Raw genomic sequence first — 20,964 nt, 5'->3', positions numbered from 1 at the left:
AATATACATTTTACCACAATTAAAATACCCCAGCTGTATTCCTATGCAATACTAATGAACAACTGAAAATTTGGATTTAAAAAAATAGCATTTATACTATATCAAGAACTATGCAGTACTTATGGATAAATCTTACAAAAGAAATAAAACACCTATGTACTGAAAACTATAAAATATTTCTGAAATTATAATAATCGAAATAAACAGGTATACCATGCTCATGGGTTAGAAAGCCTAATATTAACATGTTGGTTCTTTCCGGATTGATCTATAGATTCAACAAGATCTCAATAAAAATTCAATCAGGATTCTTTTAATCGAAATTGAAGAATTCTTTGTCAAATTAATGTGAAACTGAAAAGAACCTATCATAGCCAAAACAGGCCGGCAGGTAAAAAAACAGAAAAAGCCAAAACAACTTTGAAAAAGAATAACAAAGTTGAAGATCCTAAACTACTTGATTTTAAGACTTATTACAAAGCCACAGTAACCAAGACTGTGTTACTGATATCAATAAAGACAATGATCAGTGGAACAGACTGGAGAATATAGACATAAGCTTTAAATAAGGACAATTGATTTTCTTTGTCTTTAGAGAAGATATCATCTGTGTTTCCCAGGCTGACTTTGGACTTCTGGCTCAAGAGATCCTCCTGCCTCAGCCTCCTGAGTGGCTGGTGGCACAGACTACCACACCCAGTCTTGATTTTCAATAAAGTTTCAAAGTGGAGAAAGGAAAGTCTTTCAACAAGTGTTGGAACAATTTAAAATTAAACTACCATATTTTAAAAAGTTAACTCAAAATGTAGCATAGACCTTAATTTAAAACAGAATTCAAAAATTCCTAGAAAACCTTTGTCACTTTGAATTAGGTAATGATTTCTTACATGTGACATCAAAAACACAATTCACAAAAGAATAAACTGAGAAAGCACTTTCTTTGTTTCAAAAAAAAAAAGAATAAACTGATAAACTGGATTTCATCAAAGGTAAAAACTTCTCTCTTGAAAATGCATGAGGTTGAAAAGAACGCAACAAGATGGGAGGAAACATGAATTTTAACAGACACTTGCCCCCAAAAGACATGTGGATGGGCTAAGGATGTAGCTCAGTGGTAAAGTGCTTGCCTAACACATGTGCAAGGCCCTGGGTTCAATCCCAAGCACCCCCAAAAAGACAAGTGGATGGCAAATAAGCACAGGAAAAAATACTCAATATCATTTAGTTATTGGGGAAATCCAAAATAAAACCTATACCTATTAATAGTTAAAAAAAAAACTGTACCCAAGGATGTGGAACAATTGGAACTTACATAAACTGCTCATGAGAATGTAAAGTGGTACAGCCACTTTGGAAAAGTTGAGCAGTTTTGTAAAAAGTAAAATGTACACCTAACTTATGATCCAGCCATTTCACTGCTAAGTATTTGCCCAAGAAAAAAAAAGCATATATTTATACATAGATGTGTACTTGAATAGTCACAAAAGCTTTATTTGTAATAGCCAAAAACTAGAAACAAGTTAAGTGTTTACCAAACTGTTGTATATCTACATAATGAAATACTGCTCAGAAATAAAAAGAAATGGTCTACTGATTTATGCAACAAGGAAGAATGTCAAAATAATTACACTGTGTGAAAGAAGCCAGATGAAAGAAGGGTATAGACTGAATGATACCATTAATGGAAAATCTAGGAGTTGCAGACAAGTGAGACTGGTGGTTCTCTGAGGATGGGGTATAGGATACATGTGTAGGGGAAGTGTGGGAAGACAGAATTATCAAGAGGCACAAGAACACACTGGTCTGGCTGTTCTCACACACAGTAGACACATTCTCACCTCAGGACCTTTTCATTTGCTCTCCCTTCCATAGGTCATTATTCCCCATCAGTCACACAATTCATTCCTTTTCTCACAAATCTGCTGAAATATTACCTTATCAGAAAGCTTCCCTAGCTACAGTATAACGGCAGAGCATTACACTATCTCATCCCCATGCAGTTAAGACCATCTTCCTTACTCTGCTTTTTCTTCTCTGCACTTACTATAGAAGTCACTTAGCCATTAGTGTTGCCATATTAAACACACACACACACACACACACACACACATACACACACACACACATACACACACACTATGCATACTAGACAGTAAGAACTGAGACTTTGTTTTGTTTGCTGCTCTGTCTCTGGTGTCTGCAATATTGCCTGGCATTTAGGAAGTGTTCAAAAATTACATACTGAATGAATGGACCACCTTAAGAGACAGACACTATGGGATTCTAAGCCAGATCACTTTGACTACAAAATCAAAGTTCTGGGCATTATGCTACTTTGTCCCAGGGTTTGGTGAACAAACACTATTATAAAGCAGGCAACAGGTGATGGCCTATGGGAATAGAAATCAATTCATTCCTCTGGAGGACAATCTGGAAAGAGCCAAAATTTGAAACTCTCTTCAAATAGTTTGTGCTAATCAAATAAGAAGACATGAGGAGAAAACGTTTATCAAGATGTTTATCATATAATTGTTTATTACAGCAAAGAATTGGGAACCACGGAAATGTCCCTGCAAGGGAGTGACTGAAGTGGAGTGGAAGCAACATGAAATCAGAAGGCAACAGAAAAGCATGTCCAGTGTGGTCAGTTCTCTAAGGAGAAAGAGGCAAGGTCATTTGCTTAGTTTGCAGGTGTGAATAAGGGTCACTTAAAAAGAGGTCTTGACAGCAATGAAAGTTTGGAAGAGCTGTTGTGGGTAACAGGAGTGAAGCTAATATGGAGAAGATTGAAAGATGGTGTAGGCAGCCCAGTAGAAGATGAAGACTATGAAAGTGGTGACAATTGGCATAGCTGTATCATTTCTGTGTAACATTTTGATGCCATGATAAGAACATTGATCCATGCAGGGCATGTGGTACAAGCTGGGAAGGGAAGAAGAGAGGCCAGGAAAAGGCCAGTGGATCAAGACAAAAATACAGGTAAAAAAATGCCAATAATAATAATTTTTTAAAAACCGGGGTGTGGTGGTGCATGCCTGTCATCCCAGCAATGTGGGAAATGCAAACAGGAGGATTTCAGTCCAGGCCCACCCAAGCATAAAAATAAAAATAACAAAAGGGCTGAGGGTGTGCTCAAGTGTGCCTGCCCAGTAAGCAAGGTCCTGAGTTTGAACTCCAGTACCACCCCCCAAAAAAGTTTGGGGTTGAAGATATGGATTTCTTTGTTAAAATCACAGAGGTGATAACTGAGGCCAGGGTATAGCCTGAGAATAGAATGAAATGGAACAGAATTGGAGCGAGAAGAACTCTGATAAATGTTCGTATCTGGATATTGGGGACCAAATATGCAGGGAGCATATTATAGTAGACTGTAAGGTGGTCCTCCAGGATTTGAAGCCCCTCCCTTCCAGGAGTGAGGCTTATTTCCCCTCCCCTTGAATGTGGGCTGGCATTGTGACTTACTTTGACCAATACAATGTTCCACAGTGACGCGCTAGTTCCAAACCTAGGTTTCAAAGGCTTGAACTTTCTGCCCTCTCATTGCTACCATGTAAACAAATCTGAGCAAGCCTGCTAGAAGGTGAGAGGGCATGTGAAGAGAGACTCAAGTGTTCTAGCCTCCCTGCCTGAGGCACCAGATACATGGACAAGCCCAGCCCAGCCCAGACCATGAGAACTGTCTATTGAGCCCAGCCCAAATTTTGGATCCACAGACTCTTGAGCTAACTAAACCAGTTGTTACTTTCAGCCACTAAATTTAGTAGGAGTGTTGTGTTATGTGGCAATAGATTACTGATACACACATGTCCCCAGAAGCAAAGGGTGGAAAACAAGCTCAAACAAACACACTGCAGAGGTCAAACTGGATGGGGACTTGAAAAAGACTGATTTCTCAAGTTCAAAGTTGTGTTGGAGACAGAAGCCAAAGAACAAGGTTGGAAAGAGAGTTTTAACTATCTACAGTGGTTACTATGTACAGTGCTTACCTGTAGAGGTGGGGGTGAAAATGGGACAACAGAGTCACAGAATTTCACTTTTAATACCTATATACCATATGCATGTGTTGCTTGTGTAATATTTTAACTTAATAGAGGATTATGTAATTTTTTGAGTAATTCAATATTTATGTTTTAAAAACCAAGTACTAATTAGAAAATGGAGGTGAGTTGTAAAGACCAGTGGTTAAAAAAGCAGCCAAACCAGCTGTATTACTCCTGGGAAGTCTTACACAAATACTGAATTCAGAGTCCTAGCCTTCAATGTTCTGATTCAGTATTTGGACAAAACCAGGAAGCTGTTTTCTTCACATGGTTCCCCAGGTTTTGAGATTGTTAGGACGAGAAGAAAAGGGTTCTGGAGATACAACCCCTGGAAATGTTTTTATTTCAGGGCCTAAAAAAGAGAACAATGATTTGCAAACTGAGCTTCTGAAAACTAACATTCCCAGAGACATCTGCAATATTTTTAAGTAAAACAGCATGCCTACTATGTCCCAGGCAGTCTGTTAAGCCTTTTATATTTATTACTGCATTTAATACTCGTAACACTTCCCCATTTTACAGGTGAAGAAACTGAGGCTCGAACAGTGGAAGTTCTTTGTTGACAAACAGGTAAGTGGAGTCAAGATTTGAATACACATTGGCTAATCCCAGTGTCTTCCTGTTTTTGTTTTATAGAAAAAAATCTAGTTACTATTGTGAATTAGCTTAATTTTATGCTAATTCCCTCATACATGTATTAGGTGGTTGGCATATGTTACCAATAATTAGTATCTATACACCGTCAGTTCATGGGGGGTGAGGAGGGATTATGTACATAGTTTGTACTTAATACATATTGGTTGAATAAGTCTGTGTGCGATTTGTGATCTACACATAAGTCGTAGGCTTTTTTAAGTTTAATACTCCAATAATTTTAGAGGTCTTCTCTATACAGAACATTGCTCTTCCAAAGGGCAAGTTCACTGGAAATGCAAGGTGGTGGACAGGAGATTGCTAGGGCTGTGCACTCATTAAGAGTTGATGAGGAAAGGGACGAAGCCAACTCATACGTGTTTTTCCCAAAGGAGGCAATGAACACAAAGAGGTGGACCAGGTGCGCCTGGGGCAGGCAGCGAGGACAAACAGCACAGGTGTACAGTCTGAGAAGGAAATAAAGGAGTAATGGAGGAGACAGATGGGATCAATGGGAGGTGACACTTAGGGAAGGTGAGGAAGGGTCCTGTGGGAATTAGTCTTGGGAAGGAGGGACACCTGAATCTGGGAAAGCAAGAATTGTGAAAAAGGCAGCAGGGTTTTTCACGGAGTGAAGGGAAGAGCAGCTGGAGGAGGTGAGGAACAGTACAGTTAATGTTTTTCTCCTAGCCTTTACTACTTAGGGTCATGGGTCAGAAAATTTGACTCCAGAATTCTAGAGATAGTTTTTTTTTTTTTTTAAAGAAAGTTCTCAATTCCATGACTATCAGCATGGGTTCGTTTTAAATAGAAAGGTGGCATTTAACACACCAAAAAAAGGTAGAACGGATATCATCTGGGAATAAATCTTCGCTTTATCACCGTCTCATCTGCTGTCCTTTTTTCTCGTTTCGCCTGAGGGGATGATTTCTTCCTCCAGGACAAGTGCGTGGGGGAGAGCAGGGCCAAACCGCCCACGCAGGCAGCAGCTTTGCATTGCAGTGGGATGGGCGGGGACCTTGGCAACCCCGCCGGCGTGCGGCGCCCGACAGCCGGGCCTCGGGCTGCCCTGGAGGAGCCGCGAGCCCCGCACTCCGCCCGGAGCCAACCTTAGTCCCCTCCCAGAGCCCGGGGGCCGCAAACCGCGGCAGTGCGGGGCGGAGCGCGGCCTGGCTCTAGGAGCGCCCTCCTCGCGCAGTTCGCCTTATCCTGCCCCGCGGCCCCACCTCGCATCTTCGCGCGGTTCCAGCGCCCACTGACGCCCGCAGGGCAGCCAGGGTGGGAGTACCCGCGCGCCCTCCTCCGACAGCTCTGCTCCGCAGGTGTGAGGACACCCTCGCTCAAGCTCCGGATAGCTAAGGCCCGGGGTACCTGACGTCCCGGATGCCTGAAGGTCCAGGTGCCCCCATCCTGGGGGGCGGTCTGGGCGCTGACGCTTGCTGTGATCCCCCCCCCCCCAAGGCCCGCTACTCCCGCAGGAGCGCGAACGCCAGCGGCGCCCACGCGGGGCACGGCGGAGCGCATCCCATCCAGCGCGAGTCCTACCTGTCGTAGCTCCAGCGGCTGTAGGACAGGGTCCGATGGCTGCTGACCCCCTCCATCGCCGCCTCCGGACTCAGCTCCGGGCTCGGCTGCGGCTGCTGCGCGGGGCTCCGAGCTTGCAGACTGGCATCCGGCAGGACTAGGGCGCGGGCGGAGGACTGTACCATTCGCCCCCCGGGGGGTGACCCCCCCTCCGGCTCTGCCAATGGCGAGGGCGCGCGGGCTGCGGGGACCCGGGCCCGTGGGGCCCTCCTCCCCTATGCGTGGGTCCCGCGGGGGCGCGGCTGCGGCAACCTGACTGCTTATTTATTTATTTCCGAGGTGTGCTCCACGTCGCCATGGCAACCGCTCCATCTTTTCCGGCGTCACTAGGGCTCCGCTGCTTTCAAAGCTTCCCGGGACAGGGACTGCTAAGAGGCCGTTCCTGTTGCTCACATGGGAGTCCTGGAGACACTCTTTCTAGTCAGGTCCCTTCTGCAGAATCGCCCCTTAATTTACCGCGTGGGAGTCCTCAGCGTTCTTCACGCCCATCTTCCACCCACAAGTTTCTCCCTTCACGGACGGAAATACTCCTTCCCTAATTTCCTTGATTCCCGCGGTGTCCCCACCCCCTGCTTCCCCAGCGTGGAAATCGCTCTTTAACCACTATCTCCTTTCTTACAGGAAATGGAAATCCACTCACTCCTTTCTTCTCCCAGTGGATTCTCTGGCCCCAATATCTAGCATATTGTAGCTCTCTTGGGTTCCAAAACTCAAGCTCTGTAAACACTCTCATTTCTAGGCCATCTCGTTCTGTTTATGTCCCTTTGTGCTTTCCCTTCGTTACTACTAAAAATCCTTTGGGAAATAGCCAACTTTCTTGGTTCAGCCAGGGGAGTGTTTTTTTTTGTTGTTGTTTTGTTTTTTTGATATACCTGGCTGACAAGACCCAGGGAATACTAAGGAGAGGAGCTGCCTGGGTAGAGCCTTCTTGGCTACCAGCCCCCTTCTGTTCCCTTCCCCCACCCTGGGCTCCTGACTGTGGGGATTTACAGGTATAATCTTGTAGAGGTCACAGAAGACTAAGAAGGGCCTTTCAGTGCAGCTGTCGTGGGAAGGCTGTCCTGCTTGTCCGATCAGATCAGGGTGGAGGTGGAGTGCAGGGAGGTTTGAGCTCTGCTAATGCGATGATCCTGCCAGCTCCTGGTAAACCAGCCTTCATCCCGTGGGTTACCAGCCTTCATCAACCCTGACAGACACCTGTCGCACCTAGCCTTCCAAGGTGTTTGTCCTCCATGTGGTTTTTTTTTTTCTCATTAAATCAATTTAACACTTAAAAATTGGGGGAGTTAACAGATGATCCAGCTTTCCATCCTCTCAATACTAATCTGCCAATTCTGGGCCTGCCTTCAGTGTGACAGGCATATAACAAAGAAGTGACCTTTCTCTGCCCAGGGAGTAGGGAACAGACTGTTCTTCTACAGGCTTTGGCCCCATTTGGTCAGCTTTTCTTACATATAGTTTACCTGGTCCATATTGCTTTTGAGCTGGCCATCTCTGTGCAATAGTCATCTCTGTAATCACTGACGTTTCCCAACTGTTGTCAGTCCTTCCCAAACCAATATTTATCAATAGCCAGGAACTTAGCAAAATGCTGCATATACCACACTGTTACTGCCCCCCAGCCCATGAAGCTCACAGTCTGACATGCAACTGTCTGACTCCTGCACTGTTCCTGAACCATGTCTTGATGGTGACAGTCTTGACAGTCATGACCTCAGGAGTAGTGGACTGAGACTCTAGACTCTAGTAGACTGGGGAGAGATGAACTTCTCTACCTGGGAGTCTGTGAGGTCTCTACAGAAAGTGCAGGGTGCAAGCCACTGCTCCTGACCCACATGTCCTAAGACAAGCCCTAAGGAAGTCCTTACTCTGACAGACTGATGAAAAGGTAAGAAGACCTGAGAAGGGATCTCCTAGGAGAGGTACTGCTCCATCCACCAGTATCACCCCACTCTGACCCATGCTGGTCAGAACCAGTAGGCACACAGACCTGAGGCTGACATGGGCAGGAACGACCAGGTGTTTTCAGCCTTCTTGTGAGCCACTAGAGAAGGGGGTAAATTCTGCCTCCCCAGGAAGTCAGTTAGTTGGCACAATATAAGAAGTCTGTGGCTGTAAGAACCATAGAACTGAGCTCCCAGATCCCTACCTCCAATCCTGACACCCTTAAAAGTGGAAACAATCTCAAGGCCAGGGGTCCTAAGTCAGAGATGAAGTACCTCATAAAGCACCAAAGATAGGGTCTTTGACTTTTATCAGTGCCAGTAGCTATGTGTCAGCATTCTGTGGGAGGGGGATATCTAGCATTTTTTTTTTTTGTGGTACTAGGGTTTGAACTCAGGGCCTACCCTTTGAGCCACTCCACCAGCCCCCATTTTTTTGTGATGGGTTTTTTTTTTTCAAGATAGGGTCTTACAAACTATTTACCTGGGCTGACTTCAAACTGTGATCTTCCTCATCTCTGCCTCCTGAGTAGCTAGGATTACAGACATGAACCACTGGTGCCTGACTGGCAATTTTAAAGCATGCTTACAAAACCTTGGAAATTTTCTTTGTTGAGATTTATGTTAACTCTCCTTAAACCTGGATACTATGTCACTTCTAAGGTCAAATAATAGCAGGCCCCTCAGTGCTCCCTTATTCACTGGAACCCTGATCTGCCATATATTACTATGCCAGTAGTATAATATGCTGTGATGAAGTCTAAGCTACAAGCTCAGGAGATACATAGGTGCTTCAAGTGACAGTCCCAGATGAGCCCAGACTTTGAGTCACCACAGCCAGGCAGCCTATGTATGAGTGAAGAAGCCTTCAGATGATTACAACCCCTAGTCCTTCAAGTCATCCGAACTGCTGAGCCTCCCCAACTGAGTGCCAGATGTCATAGAGGAAGGCAAAGTCATTCTTGCTCCGAGGCTGTCCTGCCCTGACCCAGAGAATCTGTGAGCATTATGAAACAGTGGACGTTTTATGTCATAGATAACCAGGCAAACAGAATTCATCTGAACTTTCCTTGAAAGCTGTTTAATGAGACTTTTGGTTAATGCAGGAAGGGCCTTGCATAGAAAATTTAGTCTGCATAGAAAAGATGTAACAAGGAGACTGGATTGCTCTGCATAGTAAAGCAATAAAAATTTAGGAGTTGTCCTCTGGTAACTAAATGATGAGTGATAGGAACTGGGATAAGAGGAGAAAGGCTTGGGTAGGAAGAGAAGGTGAAATGGCAGAAGACTAGAATCCAAGATACACAGTGGCTGGCAAGGAATTCCTGGGGCAGGCATGGCCAACAAACTTGAAGAAGGAAGTTGTTTAACATTCTATTTTAAGTTGGTTCCTGTTTCTTGGTGCTGGTCTATTGGCCTCCTAACAATCTGGTACACACACACACACCATCACTTTCTGTGAATGTTTTGGGCAATGCAGAAAGTGGGGCACTGTTCACATGTTGTACAAAGTGAAGTAGAAGAAGGATGGCAGCCCTAGCAGCTGGTTGGAGATTAAGTTAGAGGGAGGAATACAAAAGCAAAGACACCAGGAGAGCACATCTCACCTGGAAATCCTTGGGCATATTGTGAGGGTATTAGAACTTCTTCAAATTAAAGGAGACAGGGTAGAGAGACTCTATTAGAATTTCAGAGGAAAGGCCTGAGATCATAGGGCTGTCTATGAAGGTATGTGACCAAGTGGTCCTAGAACCAGGGGCCTGGCTATCCTGCAATAAGGTGGAAACTTTCAGCCCTTCCAGGGCCAAACTGTCCGTCATGTCTTGAGGAGAGCAAACAGGCAATGGAGAAACCCCAAACCACATCTAAAGACCAAGGGTTCACTGTAGCAAAATGAGGAATAGGGACCTGAGCATCTATGTGTCAGAGAATAAAAGCTGGAAGGAAAACTCCTCTTGTGTCGGAGATGGTGATCTATAAAGGAAAACAATTTCCTATACTAAAATAAGGTCCATATGCTGCAGAGTAAAACTTTGGAAAAAAGTACCTCTGCCTAGAACAAGTGCAGTCTAACAGTACCCTAAGGTTCTTGTTCATCCTCCCACCACCATGTTTTGTTACAAGAGGTAAAGCTTTCCTTTTACCACTCTATCCCGGGTTCCCCTGGTGCAGTTAGACCTGGATGGATCTTAAAGACTTCAATAATTCTAGAAGAACGACAAACTGAGCCATCAAGTGAAATGCATAAATGCAGGATCCAGCACCATGTACTGTTCCTCGCACTGTATTCCAAAAGGTAGACTTTCCTAAAGGATTTCTTCTCTAGACATCTTGACACCTGCATACCAAGATCAAGAGGTGAAGATGTCCATATCTGCTCTGAGAGATGAGCTTTCTCTCCAGGTAGCAATTTGACCATTTGAATGTGGTCACCTCACTGTCACAGGTCCATCAGCACAACCACATCGCAGTATCACCCTAAAACCCCTAGTATGGGCTGAATATTTGTGTTCCCTCAAAAATTCATATGTTGTGATAAAAGCGAGAGCACACAAGGGAGGGGTGAGGATAGGTAAGACACCTAAAAAACTAGCTAGCATTTGTTGCCCTTAATGCAGAGAAACTAAAGCAGATACCTTAAAGCAACTGAGGCCAATAGGAAAAGGAGACCAGGAACTAGAGAAAAGGTTAGATTAAAAAGAATTAACCTAGAAGGTAACACCCACGCACAGGAAATCAATGTGAGTCAATGCCCTGTATAGCTATCCTTATCTCAACCAGCAAAACCCCTTGTTCCTTCCTATTATTGCTTATACTCTCTCTACAACAAAATTAGAGATAAGGGCAAAATAGTTACTGCTGGGTATTGAGGGGGGGAGCGGGAGGGGGTGGAGTGGGTGGTAAGGGAGGGGGTGGGGGCAGGGGGGAGAAATAAACCAAGCCTTGTATGCACATATGAATAATAAAAGAAAAATGAAAAAAAAAATTCATATGTTGAAACCTAATTACCAAGGTGATGGCATTTGCAATCAGGGCTTTTGGAACTGATTATGTCATGAGGGTAGAAACCTCATGATTGGGATTAGAGTTCTTATTAAAGAGACCTGAGAAAGTTCCCTAGCCTCTTTTTCTGTATGAGTACACAGGGAGAAGATGGATATCTATGAACCAGGAAGCAGGTCTTCACAAGTCCCTGAATGTGCCAGTGTACTGATCTTGAACATCACAGCCTCCAAACTGAGAAATAAATTTCTGGTGTTTATAAGTCATTCAGTTAGTGATAGACTAAGAAAATAGACTAAAAAAAACCCCATTCTCATACTTTCCACCCCAAACATACATAGTGGCAGAAGGTTCGTAATGACGAACCTTCTCAATTCTTTTGCAAGTGCACAGAGGGGGTGGAGATAGGGATCTGAGTGTCCACAAAGATTTACAAGTACTCTTTCTTTGTATCTCTAATTGCTATCGGTGACAGGAAAGGACTTCATAGTCCCCAGGTTCTTTTGAGAGCTCCAGCTCTCAGGGAGTGGGGCAGAAACCTGCTGTGGGCTGTTTGGAAGCCTGAGCAAGAAGTCAGGCAGGACTGGCAGCTTAATGGACAAAGATAAGAGCCAATGTTAAGGTTAAGTCATTAGTTCTCAAGGGAACAGGGAAACTTAAAATTCATGATAAAGACAGTAATTTTGAAAGCCATGGATTCTAAGAGCAATTGCAGGAGTAGGGCTGTTTATGCAGTGAAAATGTTTGAGTATCAGGAATTATGGGTCTGCATTTTTTTTAAAATTGAGGGGAAAATACTTGCCTATGTGGTTTTATTTGTTTTTTTTTTTTTTTTTTATCTACCCACAAACTAGTCTGAACTTCCAGCTTTGTTGAAAGTTCAGGTTGCTAAGCACCATTTCTGACCTGAATTTGTGGGTGATCAATGATCCCATGATCCCATGGGTTACTATCATCTCTAACCTGTGTCCCATGGCCACAGTGTGAACAGACATAGTTTTTGGACTTACTAAAATCTGAAAATTTACATACAAAAATAAGCAAACATTCTAGGTAGAACTTGGAGGGAAATTCACTTTATGTGCCTTATCGATTGAAATTCCACCATGTATATTTATAATTGCATGACTACATGCTGCAATATTTATGATGATTGAGAGCTTTTTCATGGTACTGGGGTTTGAACTCAGGGTCTTGCACTTACTATGCAAGCACTCTGTGACTTGAATCACACCCTCATTTTTTTTAAACCCGCATGCTTATTTATTTATTGAGTTTAATTGGGTTTAAACTCAGAGCTTTGCTCTATCACTTGAGCCCGGCCTCCAGCCCTAGATAACTTTAGAAAGGACATTACACTCTTTTTGAGTCACAGATATTGATATTGTAAATAATAAAAGAATAATAGGAAGAGCAGGGGCTCAGTGAAGTTCATAAAAATCTGTGGGTGCTGTGCTTCCAGCATGGTGCTAGAGATAGAAGCATCAATAAAGGCTAATGGTTCTGAAGCAAGACCTTCACAGAGTTTCATTTTCTTAGCTTGTGTCAGAAAATATCATAGAAAGTTCTGGGCTCCCCCTAAAGGAGATAAAAGAGTTAGGAGGACTGGTACACCCAAATAGGGGCTTTGATGTTTAGCTGAAAATGATGCAGAGTACATGAGCCGGGTGACCAGAGAGGTTATGGTGGGATGGAGGTGATAGGACATGCTAACAAGGGACAAATGAAATGAGTAAGATTATGGATTAGATACTTTCCCTAGGTTACAGGATGATACAAAAATTTCTTTCTTGGAGGTTTAGGAAAAGAAGGGTATGGGGAGTATTAGGAGTCTCCCAACTCTACCCCCACACACATTTGATGATTCACTAGCACAACTTATAGGACTCAGAATATAGATGTACTCATGACCATGATTCATTATGTTGAAAGGATTGTAGGTGCTCCCACAACCAGTCTTGGGATCCATGACTCACTAGAAGGACTCACAGGACTCAGAAAAAGTTGTTATTGTTATGGTTTATTACACTGAAGAGATACAGATTACAGTCAGCAAAGGGAAAAGGCTTGAGGAAGCCAGGAGAAACCCTTCCAAATGGAGTGGAATGAGGACTCATAGAAACATGTAACAATCCATGTGAAGTGTGCCCTATCAGGGAACAGTCTTTAATGAGGAGTCAGTCATGTGGACATGCAATGCCAGTATGACCAACCTCAGCCACCACAATAATCGCCCTTCTCCAGAGCAAAAACAAGAGTTCACCATATTTTTTTAGGATAATATATCTGGTCAAAGTGGTGTAGCATGTCCCAGGGACTTCAGTGTACAAAAATATTCTAATGAGGCAGAATATTCCAAGAGCCCAGAAAATCCAGCAAGTGCACTTCTTTTTTAGAGGACTGCTAGAGACACTTTGCTCCCCTATAGGAAGATCCACAGATACCTAGGAATTTCCACCCTGGGATGGTCCTTGCCTAATACCTTATAGGTGCAGGAAAAACAAGAATGTGCCGACAACACTGAGGTGTAACATCTGATCATGTATGATCAGATTGATTTTAATGTCTATGGAATTTTGCTTCATGTTACTCCCTTGATTTCCTACTATTTCTTGTCCCCCTGTACCCATTCCTTTATCAGTATTTCAGTGGTATTCTGGAGCTGGCTAGTACCAAAAATTGAGTGTTAGGAATTCTTCCCAGCTCCATGTTCAGAGACATCATGTTGATAGCTTAAAACTGGCCACGGTGAGATTATTTACTATGGAGTATTCGTGGAGCAGAGATGAAAGAACTCTCACCAAGGGCTGATTTACCTACTTACTGCTGTATGCTCAACCTGCAGGAGCAGTCTGGATTTTCATGGTGTCATTCCTTGAGTAATGGGCACTTTGTGGTTAATTACACCATATATTCCTTTCATATTGGAGAGGTCAGCAGTTTGTCCTTACAGGAACTGACACCTTTTCTAAACATGGGCTTATCTTCCACCTTCTGTCTGTAGTGCTCCACCAATGGTTTGTAGGCCTGTATAATGAAATCTTAGTTTAAGGGTCTATTTTATGGTTAAAGGACTTTGACGACAATGGTCTTTTAAAACAATGAGTTTTCCTATATGCTGCATTACTGGGAAACAAAAGTGGAAATGGCTTATTTAAGCTCAGCTAAGAAGCCGGCTTTGAGATGGCACCCTGTGGATTACTGGCTCACTGTTTCTCCAGGATGTAGTATTATGCTTTAAACTATCATGATGTAGAATACAGTCCCCAGTAATAAGAATACATAGGGCCAAAGTAGCAAGGGGTGGAAGTAAGATTGTTCCCTTTCACGATCACCGCAAGAAGCTCCTTGCAGAACTTTTGTCTATTTCTGCATATAGCTTTGCTGTTTCTGGCTCCATTGGATTAGAAGTCCTGTCTCTCAGAGATAAGTTTTCCACTGAATCTCTTGCTGGGTCACTCTGGGCTTCCAATGTCAGTGGACCATCAGGTGAAAAGTTACCCTATCAATCTCAACTGTCCAGAGGAGCTAAGATTGCCGCTGCATAATGGGGTAGGGGGACTATCTGAAACTTTGATGTTAGAGCAAATCTTAGCACTTTCAGGTCTGGTGAGAACAGTGAACAGGCAGTCATGACCAATAAAGCTTGGCAATGGTGAGACAATCAAGAACTCAGACCTTCAGGATGAACCCCCCAGAACTGCTTTTTATTAACAGGAGTGAGAGCAGTCTAGAATGGATGGCCGAGATGAGTATTGTGGATGAGGATGAGCTGCTGCAGAAGACTATAATTTATTCCACTAATGTTCCTGTTAGAATTTTTGTTTCTTAAGAGCTTGCAGCTGACTACCACTTTAGAGTGACAGAGTAGTCATTGTGGGGCTTGAGCAAATCTGAACAATGTGTGGGTATACCTCCCAGACACTTGCAGTACTCTCCTGACTTCAGCAGTGGGCAACCACTTTGAGCTCTCCTAATTAGCTAGGAAAGGATCCAGCCCACCAGCAGAGCAGCCCAAGTCTGAGGAAGTTAACTTCCTAGAACCCTTCAATTAGTGAGGAAACTGGGTCCTTCCATGAGACAGTTCTAAGGAGTATTTCACATGGCCCCATAGATGTTCCTTATTTGGACTGAGTCTTTTTTGTTGCAGAAATAACCACCATAATACTTTAGATTGTTACTAGGCTCCTCCTGTCCTTGTCTTCATTTATTTTTGCTTCTTGGATACTATGGATTGTTTCCTAAAAAAAAATGTGAAGTCCTAATCCCCGGTACCTGTGAATGTGACTATTTGGACTAGGTCTTTGCAGATGTAATCATGTTAAGACAGGCTCATTAGGGTGAGCCTTGAGTCCATATAACTGATGATCTTATAAGAAGGACATCTGGACACAGACAAATTAGACTACCATGTAATAGTACAGGCTGTAGCTACAACCTGAGGCTACCAGAAGCTGAATGAGACAAGGAAGGATCTTCTTCCAGACAAATTGGAGGGAGTAGGACTCTGAGAATACCTTGATTTCAGATATCCAGTTTCCAGAACTGTGAGAAAGTAAATTTCTATAGTTTTAAGCCAGCAAGTCTGTGGTACTAGTTATGGCAACCTCAAGAATTAAATACAGATCATCTTGCAAACACACTACTTTACCCCCAAGTCTTTGTCAAACACTTCAGGGAATCTAAAGTGTGTCCCCCATGCAGCTACATTTTTATATTAAATCTGAGGCTTCTATTCTCAGCTAACCTTTACTCCCAATCACTAAGCAATTTCACTACAACTGTTAGGGTATACTTTGTGCCTCTCACTTACCTGTCCCAAACTCTAGTGCCATGTAGAAGGGCTAATTTCTTTAAATAAGATTCACAGGACCATATATGAGCTCTGTACTGCCCTTTTCCTGGATGGAAAGCTCCAGAAACCTAGTTTTGGTAGTTAGGGTCAGACCAAGATTGTTCCTGGGCAGTCAGACTCAGGATTTCTATACTGAGAGGCTTATAGATTAGAATATGAATGGAAGGGGAGAGGACCTAGGAGACTGCTTTGAAACTGTGCTTCCAAATCAAGTTTGGAAATGTGTTTATTTAGAGTGATTTTGGGGTTGGGATAGAGGAAGATGCTTTGCTGTCATCACTTAGAGACTCAAAGGTGGCATTTCCATAAGCTTTGGACTTTCCTGATATCTCCAAAGTCTGAAGGTGCCTTTTCCTGGACAGGTCCTAAGAAAACTGCTTAGGCATGACAGGATGACACCTGGCAACCCAAGGCTTTCAAGGGATGTAAGGGTGCCCTCTAGTGGTTATTACTGAGAAGGCCTCAGCCATGTAACTGCTCTTTATGGGGATTGGTAGCCCATTACCGTGGACAGGACCAGTACTACGGAACAGAAACCATCATCAAAGGTTGCACATATATACACAGAGCTAGCACATCTTAATGAGATGGAAAATACTATCTCAAGATTGACAGACCAAGATGGATCATACTAGCCATTATGGGAAAAAAGTAATTCACAGCTTTGATCAATCACACCACAGGCAAGTACTTTCCCTCCTGAGAGACATTGCTGGGGAAAAGGAATTTTGTTAGCCTTATAAGAACCTGCATTACTAAGCATGCATGGATTCTCTGACATTGCAATGAGAAGCAAGTGTGTCCTGGCAATTGAATTCCTATCTTGAACTTGGGCTCTGTTTGAACACTCCGGGAAAGGCTGATGGTATGTGAGACAATGCAAATTTCTTCATCAGAAAGGCTCAGAACCTGATGTCATAGTTACATGCTGTGCTAAATAAACCTTCAGGAAGAACCGAATCATTGACATTCCAAGGACTGAATGAGGCTCGTTCAGACTGAGTCTAGCTGTTGTTGGCAGTTCTGTAGGTGTTGGAAGGAGAAAAGGTCTCTCCATCTAGGATGGGCAGGGCAGAACTAGTCAAGATACCAGTTTTCTCATGCTCTCCTGCCTCAGGAATAAGGCAGACTCACTTTACCTGTTCAACACTCCTTAGCCACAAAAATCCATTAAGACTCCACCCATACACCCTATCAAGAGTCCACAGACCTATGTGGGCCATGCTCTCCACAAGATTTACAGGTTTTTGCTTCTTGCTAGACTCCTCTTTACAAGCTTCATCTGAATCTTCTGGCCCACAAGAAACCAAGCCTTAAGAATCTCTACTTCAGCAGAGCCTTGCTCCCACCCTAGCAGCTCACAGGCTTAGGAGAGCAGATAAAGAGTGATTAGGACAAGGGAATTGTACTCAAGATTTCTACGTTCCTAGAACCTCTCTAACTCTCCAGGAGTTAATTTGGTCAGGTTAATTTTTATAAGAGCTCTGGCTTATGCTGATGGAGAAAGGGGGAGAGGTTTATGGTATGGGCCCACAGAGGGCAAAGGTGGGATAAAGTGTCTGGTCCTCTTTCAGGTTCCCATTCCCTTTTTCTATAGTGCATCAATCCTAAGGAAAGAAAGCAAGCAGAAGCCGAAGATGCACTTTCATAATGGTTTCTTTCACAGGCAGAGATTGAGCACTGCTGTGTGGGTTTCCCAGGTGACAAAATGTGACTGAGGTATCAGAGATTATCTTAAAGAAATAGGAACTACACATTCATGACTGCATATGGGTGCTCCCTCAATGGAATTACATGTATCATCACAAAATCAGAAACTAATGCCCAGCATTAAAAAAATCATTCATATGATAGTTCGTCTATGTAAAAGAAATGTGAAATTAAAAGGTTTTTGAAGACTTACTGACATGGACAATGATTTTTCTATCAAGTCTAGTTAAAAAAAGGACATTATTTTGTTTAAAAAAAGTATGTGCTGAGGCTGGGGCTTGGTGGTAGAGCTCATGCTTCACATGCATGTAGTCCTGGGTTTAATTCCTAGCACCCTAAAACCAAAAAATAATAAAAACCAAGGTTATTTGTAGAGAAAATGGATTGGCAGGAGTTAACAATTAATTGCTGAAAGGCCAATATAAATTATTTCTACTTTTTAATGAAGAAAAGCTTAAAAAAAAGCATGCTACTCTTTTAACAATAAAAACAATCCATTATTGAAAAAGGGAGAGAAAGAGTTTGCAAGACCTCATCTGAACAGAAAAAAGCTGGGCGTGGTAGCACCTGTCACCCAGCTACAGCAGCAAGAGTAAATATAAAAAGATTGCAGTCCAGGATGGCCTGGGCACAAAGTGAGACCCTATCTCCAGAGCAAAAGTGGCTGGAGATGTGGCTCAAGTGGTTTGGTGTCTGTCTAGCAAGTGCAAAGCCCTGAATTCAAACCTTGATGGGGGGTGGAGGGAAGAGAGAGTGAGAGAGAGACAGCCCCTCTCCCTCTCCAGCCCTATAAAAGAGAGCACATCAAGATCATTGTAAGGTCACATATGTCCCTTCTCCAATGCAGAACTAGCAAGAATGGGACAATTTTCTTTACTCATCCAGTGCTAACATAGTATTTGGCAAATAATAGGGACTCAATGAATGCTTAATGAATAAACCTATAGAGCAAATGGCATTAGTATAGAGTTACCATCCATGGGGTTGGAGTGCCAATAGATGCTTTTAGGGACTCACTGGCACCCAAGTTCAATCTGCTCATTTGATCAGGTAACTCATAAGAGTCAGAGTTCTTATAAGGCCAGTTTGTTGGGGGAATGGGGATATGTTTCTTAGGGGTTGAAATGTTCCCTTCTGAGGCAATGCAATCAAGATATCCATAGAATCATGGTGTCAGTCCATCCGTTGGATAAGGAATTCCATATCCATGTCCATCATCTAGTGTAAATCAGAGCCCATGGGGAAGGGACAGGAGTATATCATTTATGCCTATGAAGTTAATGTTCTCTGTCAAAGCAACTGAAGTTCACAGATATTGGGTTGAGGCTGAACAGTTTCTGTGGGGAAGAAGAGTGAGAAAGAGGGAGTGGGTGGTGTGACTATGGCTTAGTAGGGCAAGCTGATTGTGGGACTGGTTGAAAGAATCAATTTAGGGGGTTTAGGTCAGGGGAATGATATGATTTGGGAAATAAAGTAGCTTAGTAATTTGAGGATTCTGGTTGGAACTAAGGAGCTCTTGGGAAGCTGAGGGGACTGGTCAGGGAGAAGAGACCTAACAGGGAAATTAGTACAATAGTGTAGACAGGCAGGGTGGAAGCAGCACCTTGGTTACAAGTATTGTTGCTTTGCCCCATTCCTCGTGGGAATTCCCTCTCAGCTGTTCAGTTCCAAAGTGTTGCTAGTACTCACTGTTCCCACTTTACAGTCAGCCTGGAGTGGGAATGCATATAGCACCCATCAGGCAGAGCAGGTGGCAGGAGTCTGTCTCACCTGTACTGTTTCCCATGAGTGTTTTTGTCTGTTTCAGGGGCCTCTTGCTGCCCAGTTTCAGGACACCCTTATTACTCATTAGATCACTCCAATCCATCTTTCAGATGGCCAGTGATGACCCTCTCTTCAGAATCCCCGTACTGATGCACCTTGACAAGACCATTCCATTGTCTGACATTTACACAGCCACTCCACCTTCAGTCTCTTCACTTTGTCCCTGCTCAGCCTACTCCCACTTCCAAACATACCTGCTGGTTACCCTTGCTGTATTTCAGAGGCCTCATTCTCCCTTCCCCATGACTCTTCTGGGTTCCTGGAGCAGTTTACAGTGTCAATTCCACAAGTTCAGCATTTGAGAGATGGTAAGTGTCCCATCTGTTCTGTCCTATACTTCTTAGAAGAGGCTCAAAGCCTACCAGGCTCTGAGTGGCTTATAAGGAAAGAGGGGATGGTTGCATTTGCACTCTGGCCCTGAAATACTATTCTGGAGGTGGATGAGGCAGGATAGAGAGAGATGTGAAAGAAGGACCCAGCAAGTCAGCCCTATGACACAGCATGGAGCCTCTGGAAATAGATATGTGGCAGGTGACTCTTAATTCATTTCCGTGCCATTTCATATACAAATGGAAAGCTATATTGTGGCTTAATTTTTTGGGTATAAGATAAAGTAGTATTTAAATCTTCCAAGATAAAGGTCAGTCCTCTAATTTAAAAATATTTATGCTTACAGAAAATTATGGAAATATAAAAAGCATCTATGTACCTAACATATAGCTTTGTAAAGACAATGTTGTCATATTTATCTTCTGAAAAAGACATTACAGATACAACTGAAACCACGTGTGTATCCCTTGCCAATACCATCCCCTCTTCCTCCTTCCCTTCCCTGAAGTAGACAATTCCATGAATTTGATTTGATCATTCTTTTGTATGTTTCCTAGTTTTTTGTATTTTTGTTAAGTACTGCACAAATATGGCATAAATCTCTCCACATTTTGTGCCCTTTCCAATATTTCCCAAAAAGACAACCAGTTTGGGGTGGGGGCATAGCTCAAGTGGTAGAGTGCCTGTCTAGAAAACATGAGGCCCGATAATTTCAAGGAAATAAAAGCAAAAAAACAAAAAAAGCCAATCTCAGTAGCTACTTTAGATATACTTTCACAAATATTCTACGTTTTTACCATCATTTACTTTCTTGCACACAATGACAGTAATGCCTTTTTTCACTTACTCTTATCTTGAAGACCATCCATGTTAATATAGAGAACTGTCTCATTCTTAACTGCATAGTATTGTGCTTTACAGACATGTAACACTGTTTTCTGGTAACAGTCATTTGAGTTGGCCAAAATCTTTATGCTCTTATAACCAAATATTGCCACAATTACTTATATACTACATTATGTCACCATCAAGCCAGTTTTTC

General features: G+C 43.0%; 1 protein-coding gene across 3 annotated transcripts in view; it reads right to left on the bottom strand.

Moving 5' to 3' along the window:
• The window catches only part of Tub (TUB bipartite transcription factor), a 79,647-nt gene extending 73,265 nt beyond the window's left edge, over window positions 1-6,382 (bottom strand). For all 3 annotated transcript variants that reach the window (XM_074084894.1, XM_074084898.1, XM_074084897.1), the window contains exon 1: window positions 6,219-6,382. In XM_074084894.1, the coding sequence (XP_073940995.1) occupies window positions 6,219-6,382 (164 nt within the window). The remainder of the gene's footprint in view (window positions 1-6,218) is intronic.
• Window positions 6,383-20,964: the final 14,582 nt, after the last annotated feature.

This window comes from Castor canadensis, chromosome 1, assembly GCF_047511655.1.
Source record: "Castor canadensis chromosome 1, mCasCan1.hap1v2, whole genome shotgun sequence".
NCBI lineage: Eukaryota > Metazoa > Chordata > Mammalia > Rodentia > Castoridae > Castor > Castor canadensis.
This window is presented reverse-complemented; position numbering and strand designations above follow the sequence as displayed.